Consider the following 26,197-nt stretch of genomic DNA (forward strand, 5'->3'; position numbering starts at 1 on the left):
TAAGCATGTAATTAGCTGAAAGAAAATGCAAAGAGAGGCTCATCTAGTAGGTTTCCATCTTGCTGCCGTTGGCGATCCATTAATGAAGTCTAATTACAATGTCAAAAGCCTATGTTCTAGCCCAGTGACTAATTGACTTTGGAGATGCAAGAGCTCTTTTGTTGTTTTAAGCCAGGAGAAGTGAGAAGGGAGGAAAAATAATTGTTAATTAGTTTAGTTCTGCTTTATCTGTAACACAAAACAAAATATTAGTTACAGAAGCAATTCTATGCCTGATAATATATCTTGGCCCTCCTGCCATTGCAGAGCACTGGAAAAGCATTCTTTTCTGTTCACACCTGCAAACTATTTATGGCCCACTCCTACGCTGTGTTCCTTGTGGAGGATTTTACTGTGTGAAGTAGGCCTGATGATGCCAAAAGGTTAGCTTGGATTGAGGTTTTCAGTGAGTAAGGACCATTATAGAGAGAAATATGAAGACTGTTACTTAACTGATCAGATGGGATGGATGGATGGATGGATGGACAGACAGATAAACTCTAGGAAGAATAGCTAGGAAAAGACAGGTATAATGGTATGCTCTCCATAAAAACTGAAAACAAGAGCTGCATGTAGGGGCATTCCTTTGCAGCATCCAGGAGTATTGCTCTTAAACAAGGAACTTGGTGATTTAGGAAGACACCATGTCTCCTAGGTCCTTTCTCAAGGTAGCTTGCAGAGCTTTGAAGGGGAAATGCTTGGTATATCAGCCCTTCACATCCCAGTTTGAGTCACTAGCCCCTAGGCATGGTCCTACCTGGATCAGTCTCCCTAGAAAGGGCTAGGAATTGTTTTGCTCCCCAAAGACAGGAACAGCATTGAGTTTTATGGAAGTTGTTGGATTAAACTGGCAACAGGCAAGGTAGGCTGACTGGATGAAGTTTTCTGTGGAGGTGAATATCCAGCCCTCACTTTAACATGAATTTATCCCATTACCAGAAAAAGTGAGGCAAATGGCTTAAACTGCAGAATGACAATAGTACTATTTTATCATGTAGACATTTCCATGCATGCCATGACAGGAATTAACATCAAATCCATCTTTTAGTTCCTGAAACTATTAAATTTTACTTTCAAGGCATTTAAAGAATAAATAGGCATATAAGAAAATTAACTACAGGAGCTCATTTCCATGATTAGCAAACTGATTATAGCTGAAAAAAAAAAAAAAAGAAAAATAATGCTGTCATCATCTTATCAAATAGAAGTTAATTGCCTCTAATCAGCTGTTAGATTGAAAAGACATAGGAAAAAAATGGAAAAGGAGAAAAACAGAGTAAAGAATAAGTCCAGAAATATGTCAGGGAACCTGGACATTACGTAAAACCATGTATTCCATGAGGACCAGATGAGTACTAGACTGTATGACCATGACAGAAACAGCAGCTTTAGTGGCCCAAAAGTTCTGTTTTCTTTGAAACCTTGTGGCACAAGACAACAATTTCAGCATAACTACTCATCTCATTTCTGAGAGTAATAAATGAGGGTCCCAGCTACACCCATGGCTTCATCCTTACCTCACCCGTTGAGATCAGCCTGACAAGTAGTGAGGTTTCCAGCCCCTGAGCTGTGGTTTGCACAGATCCCTCTGCATTTCTCAAAGCCCAGTTGCTTCCCAGATTTTCCTCTGGCCAGGAATTGCTGTTATCTCTTTTCCTGGCTTTACCATGGTAGAAAAAACCCTCTGACTCGTCCTTGGGCATATGGTGCTGGAAGGATTTTTGAGCGCAGTCCATTACCCAGTGAAGCCAGTAGGGGCCATGGTGAGAATTGTTAAATATTTCCATCATCTTTGACGTTTTCTGGGCTATACTTGAACCCTGGTTTCAAACAGGGAGAGACAATAGAGTCAACAACTCATTAAGCAACAGTGAAAAGATGATACATAGGCTTGTTTGATCAACTGCTGGACCTCCAGGTCTTCTCATCCACAACCATTATGGATCCATTATTCCTGACTCAAGGAGATGAACCATTACAGCACTATATGTTCCTCCTTATTTTCACACCCACCTCCTGGATTGCTACTCACTTGTGTCCTCACCAGTCCTTTCCACAGCTCGTTTGTATAACACTTTCTGGCTGCATGAATGCAGGATCATAGAATCACAGAATGGTTTGGGTTGGCAGGAATCCTTTAAAGGTCATCTAGTCCAACTCCCCTGCCATAAGCAGGGACATCTTCAACTAGATTGGGTTGCTCAGAGCCTCGTCCAACCTGACCTTGAATGTTTCCAGGGATGGGGAATTCACCACCTCTCTGGGCAACCTGCTTCAGTGTTTCACCACTCTCATAGTAAAAAATTTCTTCCTTATATCTAGGCTGAATCTACCCTCTTCTAGTTTAAAACCATTACCCTTTTTCCTATTGCTATGGACCCTACTAAAGTCTGTCCCCATCTTTCTTATAAGCCCCCTTTAAGTATTGGTTGGCTGTAACACTGTGCTGATACGCAATGTTATTCAACAGCAAGGTGAAATTCTGCACTGTGTCAGGAGCTCAGCTGCTGATAGTCCTTGATAAAAAGAGAAGCTGTGAACCAGAGCATGCAGAAGCTTCTTTTCTTCTGCTTACTGCAGAGGTTTTTGTTCCCCCATTATAAATAAATTATCTTTAAGATGGAAAGTGATTCCACATAACCAGGAAAAAGATCCCTTGGATGGCTGTAGAGGTGACTTGGTGCCCTGGGTGAGGTGTTTAAAACTTAGTTACCTAAGTCTGAAGGAGTTGTCGTAATCTATGAAGAGAAATAGGCTCAGGTGCTGCTTTGTTGTGCTAAAATGGGCACATTAGATAATCCTGACAAGCATGCCCTGTGGCATCTGTTTCTATTGAGAAACAAATGTCACATGAGAAGCTCAATCTTAGAGGTCTAGATTTCATATGTGTAAAATTAGATGACAGAAATCTTATCCCTAGAAGTTCAGGAGTTGGTAGGGATTACTCTGGAGTCTGGAGTCCACAAGATTTGACTGAGAAGCCAAGGTTTTGCTATCAAGAACTGACTGTAGTCCTTGAGCTCGTGCTTGGAAACATGTTGACTCATTCCTGCAAGTCCAAGAGTATAATAAATGACTTTTGTTGTAAAAGAAGCTTTTTGTTTTGAGAGAAGGGTCTCAGTTTCTCTACGGACCTGTTTCTTCTCTTGCATTGAAATAAAAGGTTGTGACATGAGATGGAGGCTTTCCCACCCACTAACAAGACTATAGAGAGGTATTGTTGTCAGGCAACTACCTCAAAGCTTACACAAAGAAATGTTAAATTAACTTTTAAAATTTTCAGCAAACTTTTAATATTCACCCAAAACACATCTGCTATGGTGACATTTCTGAACAGGCCAAGTTATTCTGAAAAGCTTTTCACATAGCCTCAAGTATAAATATTTTGATACAAAAAATAAAAATAAAAAACCCCTCCAAACCCAACCCCTTGTGCTCACATCCAATGGTGTGCCATCATGCCATGAATAAACATGGCCTCTTCCCTCCATGCCCAGCCAGACTACAGCTGTAGGAGACAGGCAGCGTTAGGTGCTTCCAGTCCACATTGCTTTTTTGTCTTGCCAGTGCTGGGGATCCAGGAGCAGAAGAGTCTGAAAGGTGTTGAGATGAACTTACTGGCTTTGAAGGTGCTTAGAGGTGTGGGATATGGAAGGAGCTAGTGAGCCTCTGGTCGACACAGTAATGAAGGCACCGCTTCCATCGGCAGCAGCTCCAGCAGCGGTTCCCTGTGTTTTAGGTGCTAATGATGTTTTGGAGCTTCAGTTGAAGACGTGGAGACCAGAGAGCTGAGGAGCAGGGGCACATCTCCTGGGGTTGGTGTTAACAGTACTGCTGTGTGTTATACAGAGCCGCGGCCGCTGGCTCATTGCACATTATCAGGACTTACCCAGAACAGGTCTAGCTCAGGTGCTAGTTCACTGAGACATTGTGAGGCCATTTGCTGGCTAGGAAAGCTGAGCTTTTTTTCTTTCTCTATTGTACAGCAGCTATGGATAAACCCAACTAGCAGCAGCATCCTATCCTATCTCGTCTGCAACGCACACTCAGAGATCATTACTATATTTCACCTACTTACTGACAAATGCGTCATGTGTCAGTAATAAGCTGATCAGCGGCTTTGACATTTTACACTCAGCATCTGAGTTGGTTTTAAGTCACTTTGACTTTTAAATTAAATTATCTCATGCATAGAAACAAAAGATGCAGAAGAACACAGCAAGGATTCACAGAACTCGTAATCAAGTACTTATTAACACACATATATATATTAAGCTTTAAATCAAAAACAGATCTTTCCAATTTTTTTAATATATGCACTCTATACGATGCAACAAACATTAGCATGGTCTAGCTCTCAGTCACACACAGTGCTCTGCCTGTTATACAATGTCTGCTCTACTGTTATACTTCTTCCCTTTTAAACAAATGCAGGTAGACTAGACTCTTTAAAAAAATACAAGCTGGACATAGCACTGTGGCTGAGCTGCCCTCTGTTACAAGTAAAGGAGTTCTAGTTTTGTTACATTACGAAGGAGGGAAATAATATTGTTTGGGGATCTTAGATGATCTTGTTCTCCAGGGCTTCAATCCTTTTTGCCACAGCTTCCAGTGAGCAAGAGTTAAGGGGAAAAAATGGCAGTGCACATTAGTGATTTATTGCTGAAGTCCTCCCCTGGCTTGCAGAACAGATAACAAATGGAGCTCCCTTGCTGGGAGCAGGTAGCAGAGGAATGCTCTCACCATCTACTCTGGCATTTCCAGAACTGTTCAGGTTGATGAACTTTTATTGAAGGTAGAAAATATTCATGCATACACACATACTCACATGCACCTATACATTTACCATGAAAGGAAGGGTAAAAAATGTGAGAATGATTGGAGTGTGTTTTGAGTGGTTGACAGAATTCCTGACCTTGAGCAGTATGGGTTGCGTGAAGAGGGGAGCAGAGTGCTTTTCTTAGAGTTGTGTGTTGCAATTTTCTGCTCTTTTCACTAATTGCTTTTCATGATGTGCCTGGGAGCGGCAACCCACTGGGTGAGAACTACTGATTTACACTGACCTTTTGCATAACGTAAGTGGTGGATTTCACTCAATTTGAGTTAAAGAGTAGAAAATATACTGCACAACTGACATAGCAAAGCACAGAAATGTGTGAATAAATTAAAGTATTGCTTTTAAAATTATATTCTCTTCTTATTCTCAGTAACGAAAAATCTCCCTAGTCCTGTGTGAGCCACCCCAGGGTTTCACTAATTCCTCTCCCCATGAGGTTTGAATCTTATTCACAACATTTTTCTTCTTCTTGTTTCTCTTTCAACCATGAATTCATGGTCTTTGTGCAATATGACAGGACCCAGCATGGCAGAATGCATTCCCACAAACTCAGTTCAGATGGGATCCAACTCACCTCACTGGAGATGTTTGCAGTGAGCAGTTACAAACTGGGAAAATTTGGACCTACCCATCTGACTATTGGACTTATCCATCTGAATTTACCCAGGCCACCAACTATACAGTCAGAGGTGGTTTGCTATAGAAGACCCTCTTTTCCTCCAGTGCTGTGGAGGAATTTAGGCAGCCAACTCGGATGCTTGCATAGTAGGCATTTACCATCATAAAAAGAATCCCATCCATGGAGCTTTAACGACTGAGTGAATCAGCTGCATGTGTGCACCCATGGTTTTGTCTGCTCACAGTCCAGGTTAGCCACTGCTGCCCTCAGCCCTCATGTTCTTGCCTGCTTTACAGGACCTGCAGCTTGCAGAGGTAGCAGCATGACCCCATGCATGACCCATGCTTCCACAGGTCACATGGGCATCATTTAAGCATCTTTCTAAAAACTGACCTAGGTCTTGGTGCCTACAGCTCATTGCTGTCTTGCAATGGTTTGTCATAGTCTACTTTGGCTCTATTGGTTTTGGTCTACTTATTCTGTGTCAGACCAGTAGCTATTCACTCTGGTGCAGGGACTCTTCTTGTTATACACATTCATAATCCAAGTGTCTTGTTTCCCAGCTTCCTGAACACCTACTCAACCTCCTTCCCCCATGAGTACACTTTCCCCACTGGTCCCTCCAGAAAGCACAACCCAACCCACTGAGTTCTGAACAAAGACAGCTTCCGAAGGATATATTTCTGCTGCAATGAATTTATGAGGTCTTCTACTTTTGTCTGGAACTTCACAATAGATTTACATTCACATGGATCTTCCTCTGTGGATCAGAATATCAAGAAGGTAAGTGGCACAAAAAAAAGGATTAAAACAAAATCACTGAGACAAGTGAAATAAAGCAATGCTCATTTTCTTTAGCAGGAACAGGAAGGAAATCAAAATATCATTCCTTCTAATTATCTGACTGATCACTTCTGGCTTTAAAGAGAATCTCACATTTTCTTGTTATACAGGCCAGGCTCTGCGCACAAAAACTCTTTCCTGGATTTCCAGTTTCCTGAAAACCCACTGAGCTCTACTACTGATGCTTAAAGTTTGCCCCCAAAATTTGAATCTGACCAAATACAGTGCTCAAAACAACCTCTGTCTTCCCAATAACATCACCATAGTGGGCCATACTCTTATTTTGTGAAATAAAAATTGGAGGCACTGTTTACCATCTGAGAGTCAAGACTTCTTTCAGCTTTGCTTCAGTACTCCATTTCTAGAGCAGGCAGTGCAATGTGCATTAATCAGTTTGCTAATCTATGTCAATAATTTACATATGTTCTTTAAGAAAAAAATGACTTAAACTGGAGTAGGAGCAAAAAAGGGTACTGAGATGACTGGGAAAAGAAAGGAGATGTTTACAAGACCACACTGAGTCAGCTCAACTGCCTAGGAAAAGGAAGCAGTAAATAAGGATTTTATAAGGGAAAGGACATCACTTGCACAAAACCACTACAGGATTAAACCAGTCATGAGTAAACTAAAACTGGATATTAAGAGATGATTTGTAGCCATCTGTTGATAAATACAAGCTGGTACTGGAAATCAAATACAAATATTTCCTTTCTTTTTTTTTTTTTTTAACTCAAATGTTAAGATATTTACCAAAATTGATTCTTTTGCAAACGAATACTTTTTCTGAAATTTATTTTTACTTTTTTTTGAGTAATGAATCCTGAATGTATTTGTGTTCTCAAAAGATGTTTAAATACAATATGTTGGGGGTTTTCATATAGCTCCCATCATCTTGTTCTTGGATCGACTCCTACATTTTAAAGTAGCCATGGCAAAGAGTCTCTATCTTGCAAGCCTGGCTACCAGGCTCTGCAGACACAGGACCCTGGAGGGTGTTGTCCCTCTCAGACTTCCCCAGGAGGAAAGGAAGGTCCCATCTTTAGGAAACTGGAGAACAGGCCACTTGCCCAGCATGACCCAGGATGTCTGTAAGGATGCAAGGAACTGAATCTGATTTTCGTGAGGCAAGGCCCCTAACTTCCTGAGTACTTTTTCACTCTGATATACACTCAGGGGGAAAGATAGATGAGTCACCTACTGCTAACCTGCTAATATTTACATGGATATCTCTTGGGTTTGGCACAAATAACAATGTTAGAAATTGCAAAGAAAGGGAAAAAGGAGATTAACATTTGACAATGTGTATTATTTCATCCAGTTGATGCTGTAGAGCATCTCTGCATGCCATGAGAACAGTGGAGGTCTCTCCATCGTGTGGGGCCATGGGTACCTCAAGAGCAGGTCTACACACTCATGGGAAGTAGAACTGAGCTTGGCAGAGCTCTCTTAGGAACTAAATGAGCCCCATCAAAGCTGTGTGCAATGTATCTTGCTGGGAACTGGAAGGAAACATTTGCCTAGCAGAAAAAAGGAGCCGGAGCACCTGGACTCGACAGGAGAGTGCCAGGTTCCTGATGAACCTGGCAGCGTAGCTCTCAGAAGTGCTGCAAGGTATTCAATGTCTTAAATGAAGCCCGAGCATCTGGGATTCACGATGATCTGCCTGATCAAGCAGATGCATTGCAAAGGGCCAATATTTCATAGGAGGCATATGATTCCTTCAAAACAAAAATCTAAAATAACTGGTAGTCCTTTTTTTAACCATTTTTAGACTCGAGTTATTTACAAGTCAACATCCTTTAAATTTTGTGTTATTCTTTACCTCCTCCTGTCACGCCTGTCTCCCACTCAGTCCTCTCTCAGCCTTTGCTTCACTAGGCTATCCAAACGTGAGTTTAGCATTCATGTTGCCCCAATTTAGACACCTACTAGTCATGTAGAAGATACTAGATGCTTATTTCAGCTTGAAATGTGTCACCCCTGTGATGCCTGTTTGACAGTAGAAGCAGCCAGTGGTTAGTGAGCTTCAACTCAGATACCCAATTTTGTGATGATCTTCAAATTAAGCCAAATAAACCAACACTTATCTTCTCTTTTAAGAGCATCTGTTCTTTCCTTATGTCACTTTTGGCTATTCTCAAGACCTGGTACAGCCTGAACTCATAATTTCTGAAAAGGAAGGTGGAGAAGGGGAGAAAGGTGGAGAAAAAGGGAAGGAGAAAGCAGTTTGTGAGAAGGGGAGATGGCTGAGGTGTAGGCATGGCTGTGGTTCAGGTAACCACCCAAAATGTTGATGTCTTATGATCCTTCCACGTACTCTGCCAACTCAATACATTGAGAACAGAGAGCTTTTTGTAACATCCAGCTGAAGGGGCATTTTTGTCCTGCTTCCAGCCTTCAAATGCTGTGACTAAATCCCCCCTCTCCCCAATCCCCCGCTCTCACCAATGCAGATTTTCATTTGTAGCTTCTTCCCAATCTTGCTGATGGTCCTGAAGTCAGCTGTGTAGAAGTAGTGCTCAGCTACTGGTTCTGACGCAATTTCCCTCAGCTCATCCTCAACTGCGTTGCCAACTCCCACAGCAAACATCCTAAAGCCTGTGAGCAATGGGAGCCTGTCAGTCAGACAGACACGGAGCATCTTGTTGCTATGGTACCAACCCCTGTCAGTTTGTACATCCTTGCTCACCTTCTGGACCCCTAGTCTCCACACAGCTTTCCAGATGTTCACTGGGAAATTAACCCCCTTACCCTCTACTGTTACAGACTTCTTTCAGCCAGGTCAACCAAGGTTCCAAAATATTTTTGCAGGCAAAGTCTTACTAGAGTTATTCAGACAATGACCACTAACACCACAAGAACAATGTTCTGGAGATATAGGAAAGGACAGATGATTGTAACACCCTGACAGGATCATGAATCCAACTAATTTGGAAGCAATAATACAATAAAAGGAAACAGTGGAAGTTTTCAAAATAGCCTGCAGCCACCATTAATCAGCCTATGTAGTGGCAAAGTCCCCTGTGCAATGGAGACCTGTGGTTCAGCAAAATTGTAGCTCTTCCTAAAATTGCAACTCATATAGTCTGTCAAGAGCAACCCATACTGTGAGTTAAGAACATGTCCAGGTACTATGCTTCACTGCCAAGAGATTGATTGGCCACCTCTGGCTTAAACCTGTTTCTATTGAACTGAACCACAGTTTTCCCATTGAGTTGAATGGTGATACTAATTAACCCCTGTTTCGAAATATTTGTCTCTACTTGTCCATGTCTAGACACTGGTAATTCTTTGCCCTCCTCCCCTTTTTGCTTTGTCTTTCTACCTCTGGATGTATCCAATGTTTGTTTTTTTCGAAGTTCAACTCAAGGAACTTGCTTGGAGTCTAGTTATAAGCATCTTGTTACTTATCCCACTGAAATAACTTATGAACAGATGCTGGAGATTTCTGTGTAGGAAACAAGAGAGGATGAAGTAACAAGGCATGAAGTTTTACCGTCACAGAGGAATAAATTCTATAGATACAGTTTATAAGGACCTTTTGTTTTATAAGAGCTGAACATCCACATAACATATCAACTTGCTTTGTAAACATCAGCTTTTCATGAGCTCGTACCTGACCTTTATTATTATGTGCTACCCCTTAGTCCCATCTAGTGGTCGAGAGAGAAGTTAAAAGGAAGTAAAGGATTTAGCAATTCATGAGTGTATTCACTTGGGCTGCATCCATTTAACACAGAGATGGCAGGAGGCTGGGAACTTGTTCAGCAGGTCAGCAAAGGGGCAGAGCTCTAGATATTTATACTTCATGGAGTTTAGACATATAAATGCATCAATTTGTAGCCACTGTGCACTTTTAATATTCCAGCAGAAGCTGAAGAAAGTTTCTTATTAGCGTGTCTGGGATTTGCACAAGGAGTCCACAGTTACTCCCTTAATCTGTGTTTCTGTTTTATTTCTTCTTTTTCTTCTCCAAGCCTTAAGGCTGATACAGCCAAGTCACACTTGGCTCTACAACTCCCGTTATTCTCCAAGGGGCGCTCTGATGGTTGTCTTTGCCTCACCATGAGTGCCACTGATGCTGACCTGACTTTAATTACCAACATCAGACAAATCCTCAGCCTTTTCCTGTGGTTTCCTTCACATTTGTGTGAAACATGCTAAACCAGTGTGCATCCCATACCAAATGTGTTAAACTCCAGCCTGCCCAGCAGAGAGATCGCCAGCAGACGTAGATCAAAGACACAGAGGGGCTGTGGGAACAAAAACCAGCTGCTGGCAAACCAAGATTTGTCTGAACCCCAGCCAGAGCTGCTCCAAGTTCTTTATGAGCGTGCAAGGACAGTTAGGCAACATCTCGACATAGTCACTCTATAGTAACCTGTTTCTATCCTAAGTAAGAGACATCTCCAGGGAAAGAGCCATACCTAAGTTGATACTCGATGCAGTACCTGGTCCAAAGGAGAAACAAGTCACTGAGAATTTAGGAGACCTACCTAAGTCTTTGGCTTTCTTAGCAGCATCAGTGATGTAATCTTGCGACCGTCCATCAGTGAAGACTATGCCCACCTTGGGGACACCAGGCCTAGCTCCATTGATGATGGAAAAGGAACTGTCAATGAGGTACTTCAGAGCCTGGCCCGTCATCGTTCCCTTCTCCATGTAGGCCATTTTCTTGACTGCTGCTTTGATGTCCTTCTTGTTCTTGAACTGTCCCAGTGGAAACTCCTGTCTGACAGAACTGGAGTACTGAACCAGACCAACCTGGGCCTGCTTGTCTGACACCTCCAGAGAGTCCACAATTTGGTTGATGAATTTCTTCACCAGCTCAAAGTTCTCAGGCCGCACACTCTTGGAGCCATCGATCAGGAAAACAAGATCCAGAGCAGATCCTGACCCACCACTGCAAGCTGAAACAAAATGTGAGAAGAGGGCAAAAAAAGACAGCAAGTAAGACCCCAATTAATTATGTAGGAAAATATAATGCTAGTGTCATTTTGTGGCTAATGAAATAGGTTTAATCAATCAAAACTCAACAATAGTTCACATTAATGTTTTCAAAATAATTCTTGGTTATAAGCGCATGGTTTCCTTTTCTGCCTTTTCTGAACAGAACACGTCTACTCTGTCTCAGTCCTGTCCCCAACATACCACTGCAGATCACAGCTCGTCTCAGTGCAAATGAAAATCATTACATACCACTGCAGGTCTTCCCATCGCTGTTCAGCGTGAAACCCTCTTTACAAGCACACTTGTATGCTCCTGGGGTGCTGATACAGATCTGCTCACAGTCATGGTCTCCAGTGGCACACAGGTCTGACACCACTGTAAGCAAAGGTGCAGATTAAAATCAAAGACTGCACCAAGGCTTTTCAACCCAGACCTTACTCAGCCCATGCACAAAGCATGCTATTTTTCCCATACGCTCAGTGATAACTAAATCCACTCTGCAGCAAGACAAAGCAGCAGAAGTCATTACTCCTGGGTAGTGACTGAGATACAAGAGGCAAGGAGAAATTTTTCACAAGTCTGCTGACTCCAAGGCACAGCCAGGACTAGAAATAGTCTGCATACTGAGGGCAAAACCCATCTGTCTGTTAAGCATATCACAATATACTTCACTGTCCAAAGCTACTGGATGAGATTTAGTTTCCAACCTACCATCTGGGCTGGCCAATACCCATTTTTTACAGCTATGTAGTACAATTATGATTAGTGAGTTCAGCCCCATGTACAGTTGTCTTTTCTGGACGGGATTCATGTGCAAACATACTTGGAATTCACTTCAGAGCTAACCTCACACGTACAGCTTTCAGATTTGCTCTCTACAAACATTTCTGCCTGCTGATCTTAACCTGGATCTGCTCCTGAGATGCTGAGCAAACAGAAGCTGAATTGCAGCAGTCTGAGCCCACAGCTTTCAGTGACTGACAACACTGTCACAGCTACAGCAATGATGATGGAAAACAAACTGGAAAGTAAACAGATGTGGTTGAAGCAAATTCATTTACAAATACCAGGGAAATCTGTGCAGAAAACTGAGCATTGGGTTCTACCAAAACGATGGGAGGTCTTTCAACGTTAAGGGGCTTCTATTCATTATTTCAAGTTGTTTGTGTTCCGCTCTGCATGTATTTTGCCCTTGTGGCCTTCCCAATTCATGCGTTTGCATATTGTGCCAGCACCGGTAGATCTTTCCAGCGTATATGTAGCTCATATCATTAGGAATATAACTAACCATGCAGATGGCTGTAACATTGGGCTCTCATGTTGGGTTCTCTGAAGCCTACGGAGATCTTATTAGTCTAACTGGTGGCTGGATTGCCAAAGGTCTCCCTTTTTCCCATGTGTTTGCTGAGCATTATGGGAAACAGCTTGGACAGTGCTGCACAGTTCTTCCTGCTGTCAGTACCCACAAACCGTGCTTCGCAATAGCAGGTGGTGTTTGGGTACATCTCCAAGGACGGTTTTGTGCAGCTGCTTGCATAGCATGATAACAGCCCACTTGGCAGTTAATATGGTGCTCTTCTCTGTTAGCTATAATAATCCTTAGCACAGCGCTTCCCTTGGATGCATCTCTGAGGGTTTTTACCATGGGGAGAACTTTGTCATCTGCATGTTACGGATTTGAAAAGCAAGGCACAGAAAGGATTTTTTTCTCTTTACCTTTTTGAGTGACACCAGTGTCAGAACTTCAAAATACATTGTCAGGCCTCTCCATCTCTGGCTGACTCCTGACTCCAGGGCAGCCAACACAAACTCCTACAAATATTCATGGCCTGGATTCCACCTTCTCAAATTTTGTCTCCATTCTCCCTTTAGTATAAAGTATTTGTTCCCCTCTTCCATGAGCTTCTGGTGCAATGAAACCTGATTATAATACAAGACTCACTTTATATTCAAAATTTTCCTCCTTCCTACAGAGGAGGAAATTTTCCTTGACAAAAAGCTGCTCACCTCCATCATTTTCAGCCTGAAAGTTGAATCATGAAATTTTATACCTCTTGAAGAAATTGGTCTCAGAGAGTTTTACAGGTCCATCTGTGTGTATGTGTTTGCAATGCCTCGCCATAGGCACCATGGTGTATCACACCTTTTAAAAAGTGTTGCCACACGTCTGTGCTTCAACGGGATGGGCACGCGAAACCCCCAGGCCTCTCTTGCTGACACATAAAATGGATATTTATAGACCACCTCCTACAGTCTTGTGGGTACATTTGAAAGTAATAAAGCTTTCTCACTCCATTCACCAGTTTATGTAGGAGTGAATATGTCTTTGTAGGATAGTCAGGCTCTTTTTATACGCTGTGCAGAAAGGCATTAGGTACTGCACCAGCCAGGAGAGTTTCTTGCCTCACAAGGCTTGCAAAAACAATAGCATAGTCAGGCAAAGGCAGTTCAGCCTCTAGCAGGGAAGTGAAACCATCCCTTGCTTAACTGGAAATTCAGAAGACAATACTGATGGGGGAAATTACAAGCCAGATTCTTAGAACTGCCCAAATAGGCTTAAACGTAAGGGCAATGATCTTAGCTATATAAAGATCATGTTTTCCAGGTTCTTTTTCAATGCCTCAAGGAGTACGTGGGTCATGTTTATAAACTCTTCTGTGCCAATGAAGTCTGGAGACTTCTTTAACTAAAACCTGAAATTCTTGAAAGGCAACTTCAAAGAGCATCTGTCTTCCATACTGCTTCATGCTCCTGCAGACCCAGGTCCTTGGAACAAGGAAGCAGATGGATGAAGGGTGATACAACTTCCATGTGAAAAGCTTGCTGGCAGCCACTTGCAGCTCTTGGCTAGGAATCCAGGGGTTGCGGCAAGGACTTACCACAGAAAGCTTCTTGAAACTTGTGGGTCAGCTTCTCTATAACACTGTAGCTCTCCACATAGTCCACATGATCATCCGAGGGCTCACTAGCAATTTGCCGCAGCGTGTGCATGTCCACCCGGCCAACTCCGATGGCAAAGATCTCGATGCCAGCTGCTCTGGCCCTGGCTGACACATCCTGAACTCCATCCTGGGGACGTCCATCGGTCACAACGATTGCCACCTATGCAGAGGAGGGCGGAGGCAAGGTGTATGCTTGAATGGGCATTACTATCACTATTGCTTGTGGAACAGGCTGCATTAGTAAAGAAGGTTTCACATTTCTAAAATTAAAGAAAAGGGAAATGCCACCCCCTCCTCCCCCTCCTCCCGTTCTTCCTGAGATCACACACGCCATTCTTTTATATGGGGTTTGTTTCTTTCTGAGCTGGAAAGGTTAAACTGCCAGGGACCTGACTGATTTAATTAAGGGACAACTGGTGCATCTCACCCCTAAGGAAACCAAAGTAAAGGTTACGTTCTTCAATGCTCAAGCCAAACTATCTTCTTGAACCCCCAGCTGACACTAAGGACAACTCTAACTCAGTATGGGACTTTAAAGAATCTCAGGAAATGTCATGGAAACATCATGAGATGAAGACTTTTCCCCATTTTATAGATGGAGAAGCTGAAGCAAATAGAGGGGAAGAGATCTGCCTAAGCTCATGCTGTGTCAGTGCCTGCCATGATTTCTGATTCCCTGTTCCACAATAAATAGCAGAGATGAAATCCTACTTCTACTAACATCAGTATTAAAATGACAGCAGGTTTAAGTGGGAACTGGATTTCACCTTGGATTAGATGGAGCCCCGAACCAGTGGAAAGCCTTCAAGGGTGCTGCTCCTGTTGCTAGTTTGTCCATTTTCCTCTTCGTTTTCCTTCTGATAAGTGACATTGTCACAAAACCTTTATTTTTGTTCTTTGCCAATTCATCTGCTCCTGCCACTTTTCCTTACAACTGTTTTATTGTGACACCACTGTCAACTCCAAAGCAACTGATTGGGATGTAATGCAGTATGGAGAAATATAATGAGCCGGAGCAGGTGAGCTGCTAAGCAGAAAAAACCTCAACATCGCAGGCAAATACCCTCAGAAATATAGAAAGTAAAGAAACATCAAACGAAAAAGGCAGAAAAAAAGTCTGTCTGGCAGCAACAGTGAGTTTGAATGAGCTGTCATCTGGTCATTAAGGCAGTATTTGCTATTCTTCTCTGTGCCATATATGCTCTCCATCTTTCTGAAGATAAAATCAGACCCACCAGCTGCTCAGTTAGGACAGTGTGATGGCTGTTTTACATCCTCGGGTGGAAAAAAGTTATCTGGGGTAAGGTCAGGAGTGGGGTTACCTGCCCCACGCATCTAAGGGGTGCTGGCCATGTGGCTGAAGTGGCTCCTTCCCTCTCTGCCCACCCTTCAGCTGAGGGATGGCTGAATGCTGCAGTCATCTGCCCCAGAGTAATACCGCAATACTAAAGTAATCTGCTGCCCTGTTCAGAGCTTTCCTTCTATGCAAAATATGGGAGAACCAGGAAAAATGTAGAGCTTTTCAATCTGGTGCAGGTCTGTAAGTTCAAGTGTTTATCTGTACTTCTGAAGGGCTACAAAATTAAAAGTTCCTAGTAGCATCACAATTCTGTATCTGGCTGCTTCCAAGGGGGAAAAAAAATTATATATATTCAAGTATTTCTCTTCTGCTTGTGCCCAAATTAAGGAAAAGTGTCACCTGTGCCAGATGTCAGTGTGTGTTGTAAAGGAGGATGCAGATGACAACCAAAGCTCACCCAAAAGGAGCACTCGGGTGGTTTCTGGACCAGCAGCCAAGGCCAGGAGCAGAGCCAGCCGTGCAATCGTGCTTTCTGCCAGGAGAGAGAGCCCTCGGCTCAGCCGCTCCGCAGCCGGCTCTGCTTTCTGTACACCCAGCAGCTCTGAGGTGGGGGCTGCCAATTAGAGCTTATCAAAAGCCAACCTGTCAGGAAACAAGATGTATTATCAAGTAGCTTCTGCGAGCAACACCACCCTATGAACAGGTTTCTGCCAGTAGCTGAGTATCTTTCTTGCGGTGTTTGTCACAGGATGGAGGTGTTGCACGTCCTCCTGGCATTTCTCTGTCTAAATAAAGGGTTTCTCCAAGTTTAATCAGTTCATTTTGTTCTTCACGTCAGGGTGGCATCTTCACATAGGCCTGAGCCCCAGATAAGACCCGGGAGGTGTCTGGCTGCAGCATCCACAGCTGGATCTGATGGGAAAGATCTTCATAATAGATCTGTGTGAAAATCTACTATAGACCCCTCAAAATTCATGTTGCTTCTGACCTGCTGTTGGAGACAACAAAACCTGGAGGTACAAAGAGGTGCTGGAGGTACTTCCGGATCAGGCATCCGGAATTAATCAGTGAATCCCTGGCTAAAATGAATCCAACAGTGAGACAGACCAAGCACCAACCAGCCAGGGAGCCTGTCTGTGACCGTGACCAGGACCAGATGCTTACAGAAAGACTGTAAGAAATAGAGCAAGTATAAAGTGATCTTGTTATCATATGTAGTTGTCTTGATAATCAGGAAAGCCTGATTTTTTTTCCTAGGATTCCCCCTCCACACATTTGCTCTCCCTGCCAGCCTGAGGCAGTGAGTTCCAGCGTGAAAAAAAAACCAGCATACTTTCTGTTTTTAAACCTACCTTCAAATTATTTGCAGTCACAGGATCTCTGTAATTCTCTGTGTTATGACCTTGTCTCATTTAAAAAGCTGAGAGTCCTGGTATGTGCCTTGTTTGGTAAAGAGCAAGAGACAGGTTGGAAGAAAGGAGCAACTGCTACAGCCTGGAGAGGCTGACACTGCTCTGCGGTGGAGGACTTGTGCTGGACCCAGCAGGTAGCCATGTGAGAAGAATTAAGAAGGGGTGAATGCTTTTGCTGTCTCAAAGAGCTGAACAGGATCTCCAGTTTTACCCTAAGGAAACTCAGAAACTTTTGCTTTTCAAGGTCAAAACTTGTACTCGTTTTAACTACCACCTTTGATTTTCATGTGAATTACTAACTTTCTGGATCCTTCTTGTGCTACTTCTGTCATGTAGAAATCCCCCATGTTCTCATGGCACAATTTATTCTTGGTTAACTAAGACACCAGAGTATTCACAGGCATCCCTAGGTATTCATATTTCAGAGTTGCCATGTGTAGGCAATCCAGCAGCTAATGAGGTAGCTATGTCTCATTATGCGGTGTATAACATGAATGTTGTAACAGCACTGAAAGGGGAATTGGGCAGAAAGTTGAATAAGCTCTTGATTTTCTCAGCAATTTGACAATCTATTTGTTGTTCCTCCTAAAGAAAGATAAAAGTAATTGGGCACCCCTGGAGTTTTTGATAAAGGTATAAACAGACTTTACTCTGAGCTCCTACAGCAACAAATAGTGCTTTTCCCTGTCCTGGGGTGACATTTGCTGCACAGAGCACAGCAAGATCAAATGATCTTGTGATGCTTTGACCAGTGTCCCGCATAGTTGACAATCATAGCACGGATTTTCACAGTGTCTTGCTGGACTTCTGTTGTGTGAAGAAGCAAGGACCGTGTCCAATGTTTCTGGAAGCTTCAGCTCCCTAAATTACTGCTTGACCTATTCATTCTCCCAGGCAGATGATGGGGCCACACTGAGCAGCATGAGGGTCACAGAAGGGAAAAGTTTGCTGGACTTCAAGACACTGTGGAAAAAAGCAAAAAATCACCAGGGAACCAAGGAATGCAAATGGTTTTAGAGTGTCCCACCTTAGAGGTATTCAAAAACCATCTGGACATGGTCCTGGGCAATCAGCTTTAGGTGGCCCTGCTTGAGCAGGGGGTGTTGGTCAATATGACTTCCAGAGGTGCCTTCCAACCTCAACCTTTCTGTGATTCTGTCTCTTCGACCAGATCCAAAGTGGAAGGAAAGAGGGGAAAGCCTCTAGTGATTATTTTTTTTTTCCTTCTTTTTTAATGCCTAAGGTAAATCATGAAAAAGACCATTACTATTCTACTGCTTTTTTAGATGTTCAGGAAATAAGGTTTCAGGGAAACAAAGCAGCTTTAGAGTTCTTTGTACCACTGTCCACAGAAACATTGATGCTTTAGCCATGCTACTGCAGTAAGCCACTAAAAAAATTTGATATTTTTTTTCAAGTGTTCAGATATTTAAACTAAAGGCTTGTTTGGTGTATTAGCAGGACATAGCAGTTCTTGTGTATTGAGATGATAGGAAACCACAAGGATTACATGAGCATATTGAGTGCATTGTCTGGCGGCCCAGCTGCAGAGTAGACAAGAGCAGGAAAACAGTGCACGAGGAAAGGCCTTACTTAAATGGTGTGGAAGAGATCAATTAGATAAAGATCCAGGCATTTTCATAGACAGCTCAGTGAAAATGTCTCTTCCATCTATAGTAATGCCTAATGCTGCATGTAAGGTGTCAGGCTGTATTAAGGAAAAAAAGAGAGACTAATACTGAAAGTATTATAATAGTATTGTATAAAACAGGACTGCGTCCCAGTCCTGACCTAAACATGGTCATCTTGTCTTAAAATAGACATTTAGGAATTAGATAAAGACAGGAGAAAATAAAGAAATATGGTGAGATGTCTGAGGGTCCTGAATGGACTGGGTAGTGGTCCTAGAGGAAAGTGGATCTAAAAAGATCCCACTATTTGTTCCATTTGAAAGGTAAACAACAAGAAAACCAGTGAAATCAATGGGACCTGCCTTCACGCAACAAGACTGGAAATCAGACCCTGACTTTAGGATCCTTCATTCATAACCCAGGTACCATTCTAGGTGCAATGACTGGCCATAGGTTTCCTGTTTCCTGATTTCCCCCATCGACTGGGTGAAGAAGTCTGCCCAGCTCAGAGATCAGAGGACTCTGTGGGTGTTGCTGGAGCTGTGTCAGGGTCATACGCAGTGTGGGATCATAGAGGGCACTGGAATTACTCTTCCAGCAATGAGCTCCTCATGTGGAAGATGGAAGATACATGGAACAGTCTTAACTCCCTTAGCTGTTCCTCTGCCCCCCTCCTTTGCTCACAGGACAAAGTGTTGAAGAGAGGAGAACGGTTTCAGCTACCTCAGTGCCCCTGGCTGTTTTTCCCTACAAGTAGATCTTCTGGACTGATGAGGGTAGAAGAGATGGAGCCTGGAGAAGAGCTCCACTCCAGTGACAACCTTTAGTTGTCAGGTCCCAAAGGCCACTTAATGGCAAGTTAGCAACTGCCTGCAATTTCTGCTGCTGTGCAGTCCAACAACTCCCAGTTTTTAGAAAGAAACCTTTGTGCACTGACTGGCACGCTTCAAGCACCCTTATCCATCTATAAAGGTGTTCAACAGCTTTGAATGAAGGTCTGATGACATGAGACATGAAAATGAATGCTATAATCATTCCCCTAGTGAGAGATGACCATCTCCAAGGAAAGGAGCAGCATCTACCCCCTCCTTGATTGCTATTACATTTACTGTTATGTAGAGGGCAGCTACTGCTGACACTGTAGGAGGCAGGACAAGCACATCTGAGCTTCTCTCCTGCTTGGACCTTCTGGCACTTCTGGACATTGCAATGACAATTAATTGAGTGAGATGAGAAATAAGGGGGTTTTTTGCAAGGGCATATTGGAAGTAGTGAGAAGCAAATGTCTTTTTTGCCTATCAGTACTCAAGAACTGAAATGTTTCTGTGGTCTGGCATTCAAACTTGGGATTTTTTTTGTGTTTTCTTTGTTGTTAAACAATTTTTGCTCTTCAATCAGAGTAAAAATGTCTGAAAAGCAGAAATAGATATTGTCATCTAGATAATTTTTTGTTTCTTTGTTTCAGTTCTGCTGTCTGGTTTTGTGCTGAACAATACCCAACAAAAACAAACATTTCCCGTTACTTTGTTTCTTCTGGACAGAAATGCACTATTTTATATGTGGTTATGGATGATCCTGCTTAGAGGAGACCTGCAGCTCCCACTCTGCTCATGTTTTTCCACCATAGGGTGCTCTGGCCAGGCTGAGATGGCAGGAGGACTCTGCTGGAGACCTGTCACCTTCACACCAGCTCCCCTGGGGCAGTTTCACTGGAGGAAACATCTCTTTTCCATGCAATAGCTGAAACAGCTCTTCAGTGAATTCATCCGTGGAGAAACAGGGCTGCCCTGAGCTCTCTGAGAAATTAATCTTTTCCAAAGCCTTTTGAGAGGGGTGGGAGTGGGTAGCATGGATCGCTGCTGCCTCTCCTGCAACCCTGCAGCAGACTTACTGCTGCTGGGAAAGCGAGGAAAAGCAAAACACACCTTAGCAGCAACAGGCAGTTGCTTGAACCTCTAGAAAATAGCAGATTTGAGCTAAAGGCTGAATCCACACTTAATCTTTTTGAAGTAGTTCAGTCAAATGAATAAGAACAATTAGTCTTGCACCTAAAGGATTTGAAAGCTCTTTACTAAAAAATAATAACAAGATACTATTAATAATGCCTTGCAATTTTGCACAGATTTCTTTCAGTGAACCTCAAAGAATTTGACAAACAAACCAACGTTACTCCTTTTAAATAAAAACCACTGCAATTAGGTCTTGGAGTTCCCCTGTGAGAGCTGGGCTATTGAATTTTGCAGCAGGTGACTCCTAAGCTTGAGTAATGATATGATCATGATGGCTCATCAGATAAGCTTCTCTCTCTGGAGCTGACTGCGAATGAAACTTAGTGAAAGTTTCCTGGAGTGTAATTTTTCTCTTGTTTTCACTCCTGGTTTTCTTCCTATTGTGTCAAACTAGATTTAGGCTAAGGATACATAGAATTTTCCCTGCTGTGAATCCCAGAATAAAAGACCATATGAGGATGAATTCATTCATATTTGCAAGTTGCTTATAGTTCAACATGGTGAGGGGACACACAAGGCATTTAATTAGATCATCCTTGTACGTGACAGCCTCATTTTTAGGGATATCTTTTAAGTCCAGAGCAGCAGAGCCTTCAGGTTGCTGATTTTTGGAGTTAGCAGATCTTTACCAGTGCCTGTTTTTCACCTTTAAGTATTATTTTTGACTTGCCATCTCTGGGCATCTTTTCCATGTTCTGCTCTGCCTTCCCTAGAGCATTACTAGCAGTGAGAGAAATGGAAAGTGACTGATGTTCCAAAAAATTTGTAATCAGGAGAAATATCCCAGGCTTCCTTGCTCCAACAGCTGAGCTTTTCTCCAGCTGGTGGAAAGCTCTAGCTGCTTGCTAAGGCCTTTGCTTATTTTTCTGGCCTGCTGTCATAGCAGAGAGCCAGCGGAGCTGGCACGGAACACAAGGGCCTAGGAAGTACATTCACGGTGTTTAGCCAAAACACATATTGTCAAGAATATACATTCTCCGTGTGCTCTGAGGAGAGTTTTCCTGATGACGGTCACTGGGCTGAGGTTTGGTTGCACTCATGGTCAAATCCAACGGGATGAACAAGGTATCTGGGGAATAATTTTTTAAAGACTGAGCTTCCTGGACAGGGAACATGGATCAGGAGCAGCAATCCCCATTGCAACCACATGTAGAATTAAGCTGATCTTATACCATAGCCTTAAATGTTAAATGGTCAATAAAGTCTGTGTACCTGAAGAGCATACCCAGAATGAAGAACATAGCCATTCGCCAGCCACTGAAAAACTGGAAGAGCAGTGGAGGACACTGAAACAGCACTTTGCATTATATCTGCAACTGAAAGGGGACATTTCAAAGGAAATTTTCAGAAGGTTGCCTCGCTTTTTACTATAGTGGATTCTGAACCATTTTTATTACAGTATTTTGGGAAGATGAGAATTGTTCATGCTCAGCAAACTTGGCTGAAATCATCATCTCATGGTGGTATGTTGTCTTAGGCACATTGGAAGCGGGGAGCTGTGTCCCAAAGGACAGACCCTCCAGAGACACACAGAGAGGAGAACTGGTGAAGCTGGATTAAATTTACCCCGACAACTTCTGGCCAGCTCTGCCCAAATGAAAGTTAAGCTTTGTTTTCAAGAAGAGTTGGGAGGTTTCCACCTCTCAAAGATTTGCCACCTTTGACAATTAACTCCCACTTGTCCCCACACACTCAAAGCACAGAGAAAATCACCTTTTCTTCTTTTCTGATTTTTCCAACCACTCCGTGACGAGTCACAAGAAAGAAGGAGCATCGAAGAAGCAGATAATTTGCTTACCTTATTAAAATTGGGAGACCTCACTCTAGCCCCTTCTGAGTCACTAAAAGCCCGGCTAATGGCAAACTGGATAGCCAGACCAGTCATAGTCCCAGTGGAGAGTGGCTCTATCCTTCGGACTGCTTGCAGGAGCCCAGCTTTGGTTTGGTAGGTCTTGAGGGAGAACTCGTTCTTGACGGCACTGGCATAATTGATCACACCCACCCGGGTGGAGTTGGGGCCCACATCCAGCCCCTCGATCACCCGGGACATGAAGACTTTGACTTTCTCAAATTCGTGTGGGCGCACGCTTCGAGAGCTGTCGATGACGAACACCAAGTCGGTGGGTTTGGTTCTACACAGAGTGCCTGGAAAGGATAAGGAGGGAGGAGAAAAATAAAAGAAAAAGAAGAGAAAAGTATACTAGGAGGGAGAGGATGGTCTTCTTAGGGCAGCAGCTGAGAGTAGAGGACCTGCAAGCTTCAGTTCTTTCTCTGCCTGTCTCACAGAGGCCCAGTGAGATCACTTTAACCTAATATTTATAAATGTTCTTTTTCCTTTCATAGGAAAACGTCTGTAAGAAAAGCACAGTTACCGGTTGACAAGATGTACTTCTGCAGATACCAGGGCTGCACTTGTGGGAGCAGGTTACCCACTTGTCACCCCAGGCTATTGCTAATGTCTACATGAAACTTAATTCACTTACGGCAGCATGGAGGGAGGAATAAAGCTATGAAGTGGAGCCTGTGCATCCGCTTGTGCATCCAACAAAGTCTCAAAAGGAGTTACCACATTTTGGACATAGATAAGCAGTCCACATGTATATTAATTAATGAAATAATATCTTTGTCATGCATGACCAGAAGCGGGCATGAAACTCAGCAGTTCAGATTCAGTTGTGAATCAAGATACCCAGATTAACTAACCAGCATAACATGAACCAGTGTCATGTTTTTCAGCTAGTGGCACTAATAATGAAATACGGTAACACAGCAAAGACCAGCGCTGTTTTATTTCTGCAAGCTGGTAAGAGAGAATACAATAGAGAGGTATAGAACCATGTAATTGATAGTTAATCTCTACAACCCCATAGTAAGACATGAATATCCACTGTAAAATATAAATGATATAAACAGGAAGCATTAGCAATGCAAAAAGCTGAGTGATTTTTTTTTTTCAAATTTCTCATTTGCATGCTGTTTTCCATCCTAATTTTCAACTGTGGCAAAACATAAAAAGGACTGATATTTTTTATGATTTTCCAAATGAATCGTCCCATTTTCCCCACCAGATCTATAGCATTCTGTTCTTTAATTTTTTTTTCTATCATTTAGCCTGTCTCTGTAGGGGTATCAAGTGCTCTGTTAATATTTGATTTCCACAGAGAGGGACGATATAGGTTATATCATAAAGGAGATTTCTGTGGACAGATTTTTAAATGTGAGCTTTTGGGCCAACAAATCTGTTCCAAATTATGACATAAATATTATAGCTAGTCCTCAGTGTGAAATTTAATGGAGCTTTCAGTCTTTCAGACAGATGAAAATAAATACCCTGTGATATATCTGTAAAGAATATAATCAGGTTAGTTTCCTGAGAGACACTACGCTGAATCTGCTTCTGGCTCCCAGAAAGGTCTCTCTCTCTAAAAGATGCTGTGTGTAGAAGGGAAGCAGGCAGTGGTTGCTTTGTCAGATGTTCTAGCTTCCACTAAAATGCAATATAACCTTTTCCCATATGGGCTACTTTCACTTTGCCACCATAATTTATTGCAGTGGAAGGAAAAACTCAGTTGGCTGTCCATCTATAGTTCTGCAAATCCCTTTACCAGGGGTTGGTTATGCCCATTTTACAGGTGAGAAATGAAGGTACAGAGAAAGGCTCAAAGACTTGCAATCAGTTCCTCCAGAAATAAAGCACAGATTCCCCTTTGCCACTGTAGCTAATGAATCACCTCTGGTTTTAGTGACAAACCAAGGAAGAAAAGTTATTTTTTTCCCCTAGGAACAGTTGGATCCAATAGAAGTTTCAAAGACTGTATTTTTATTTTTGCATGGAAGCTCTGTGATTTTGCCCTAAATAACATTTTCAACCTCCTTCTGTGAGAGTGAAGTATATTTCAGGGAAATGAAGAGAAAAGAAGGGATATCAAATGGGAACTTTGGGATTTCAGCCTGTCTGGTCACAGCCACTGTGCACTCATCAGGGTCTGCAGGACAGGCCTCAGTTATCTCCAGGAGGTGACAGTCAGGCACCCTTGCTCTGACTGACATCTTGACTCAGCATAGTTTATTTTAAAGTTGAATTAAACCAGAAACAAAATCCTCCTCTGTTTTTCAAAATGTCCACACTTGAAGTTATTCAGCAATAGCTGAACTTCATGCACTGATTTAGCAGAAAATATCTCTTAAGGCATCTTTGCCATATTCATTAAAAGAACAGGAAACCTGCCTATTAACTCTGAATTAAAAGGTGTTTATTTTAGAAATAGCGATTGCTCACAGTAGGGCTGAGTTGAATGACTGGTCTGTTTAGCTTCCTGACTTTGGTAGCGCTTAGCAGTTCTGCAGAAAAGATAACTCTCCCTTTCCAAATTACTAGGGAGAAACTGGTCAGCGTACCAGAAAACTCCCCTTCGTAAGCAACAGCTAACACTGCAGTCACTGTCACGCCTATTTTACAATTGTCAATCTGCCCAGGTATATGCATTATGGATCATCATAAGATCATTCAAACATTTTTAAAACCCAGCAGTAATTTTTGCCTTGCCCACCTGTCCTGCGGTGAGTTCCCCAGGTTGGCTGGAACCCCTGGCAGAGGAGACATGCTTCCTCCCTACCAGACCCTCCAGCCCTTCCCTTTGTGTTTGGTACTTACTGACACTAATTGCAGATTAGGAGTTAGAGACTGTGCAACCTAAAGAGCAGGCAGCTCATATCCCATCTGGCTGCTCTACACCCTGCTTGGAAAGACAAACAGAGTGGGATTTTGCTCCAGACCAGATGAAGTAAAACCCAGGAAAGGCCCATCGTCAGCAACCTGACCCAGACCTTCCTGCTCGGTGAGGTTAACCAGAGATCGGGGTGTTTAGCCAAGTCCTCCTCAAGCTCCCAGCAAAACCAGTCTTCTGCAGAGCTGTGGAGAGGAGAAGCAGTTTTGGAAGGCAGAGTCCTTCTCCTGCCTGGGCCTCCTCCAGCCAAAAGCAGCAAGCCCCGAGGCTGCTGCTACACGGGGGACTAGGGCTGAGCTGATGCCACCTTTTCTGTGCCTCTGCACAGACCTCCCACTATTTCTCTAAAGCAATGTAACAGACAGAAGCAAACACATCGCCAGGTTTTGCTGCCTTGGGAAAATATTTGAGAACGCTCCTTTGCTTCCCTGACTGATGTTGGGTATTTCGTCTTCCTTCATCTCCTTCCCTGTCCCAAAGCAGGCTGGTGGCAAGGAGGTAGAGGACCGACACCATGCATTCCACCGCTGAGCTCCCCACTTACCTCTCGGCTGCGGAGGTGCCCCGCAAACTCCACAGCTCTGGAGGAGAAGCAGCAAAGAGAGCAGCAAGGCAGAGAAAATCCTGTCCATGGCTGCGGAGGAGCCGGAGGCTGGATGCAGAGTGGCAAGCAAGAGCCTTGGCCCAGAGGTATTAACCTGCCCTTCCTCGGGGAGGCACGGGGCCAGCCCCTGACACGTGTGAAGTGTCGGGGGGGGGGGGGGGCACTGAGGGGAGAGGGACAAGCAAGAAGGACTAGGACAAAATATTGCTCGAAGGTGGGGAGGGGGAGGATGTCCAGCCCTGCCGGCCCCCATCCCGTCCACAATGGCTTCATTGCTCGTCGAA

At 43.2% G+C, this 26,197-nt stretch overlaps 1 protein-coding gene across 1 annotated transcript; it reads right to left on the reverse strand.

Moving 5' to 3' along the window:
- Positions 1–4,349: 4,349 nt before the first annotated feature.
- On the reverse strand, positions 4,350–25,941 carry MATN1 (matrilin 1, cartilage matrix protein). The gene is made up of 8 exons (XM_010576236.1): positions 25,854–25,941; positions 22,381–22,727; positions 14,168–14,390; positions 11,538–11,663; positions 10,835–11,248; positions 8,784–8,936; positions 6,175–6,255; positions 4,350–4,650 (listed from the first exon to the last, which is right to left on the reverse strand). The coding sequence occupies exons 1-8, from the start codon at positions 25,939–25,941 to the stop codon at positions 4,601–4,603; spliced, it is 1,482 nt and encodes a 493-aa protein (XP_010574538.1). The 3' UTR covers positions 4,350–4,600.
- Between the last annotated feature and the right edge of the window lie 256 nt (positions 25,942–26,197).

This window comes from Haliaeetus leucocephalus, unplaced genomic scaffold (genome assembly GCF_000737465.1).
Source record: "Haliaeetus leucocephalus isolate CR32 unplaced genomic scaffold, Haliaeetus_leucocephalus-4.0 Scaffold517, whole genome shotgun sequence".
In the NCBI taxonomy this organism is placed as follows: domain Eukaryota; kingdom Metazoa; phylum Chordata; class Aves; order Accipitriformes; family Accipitridae; genus Haliaeetus; species Haliaeetus leucocephalus.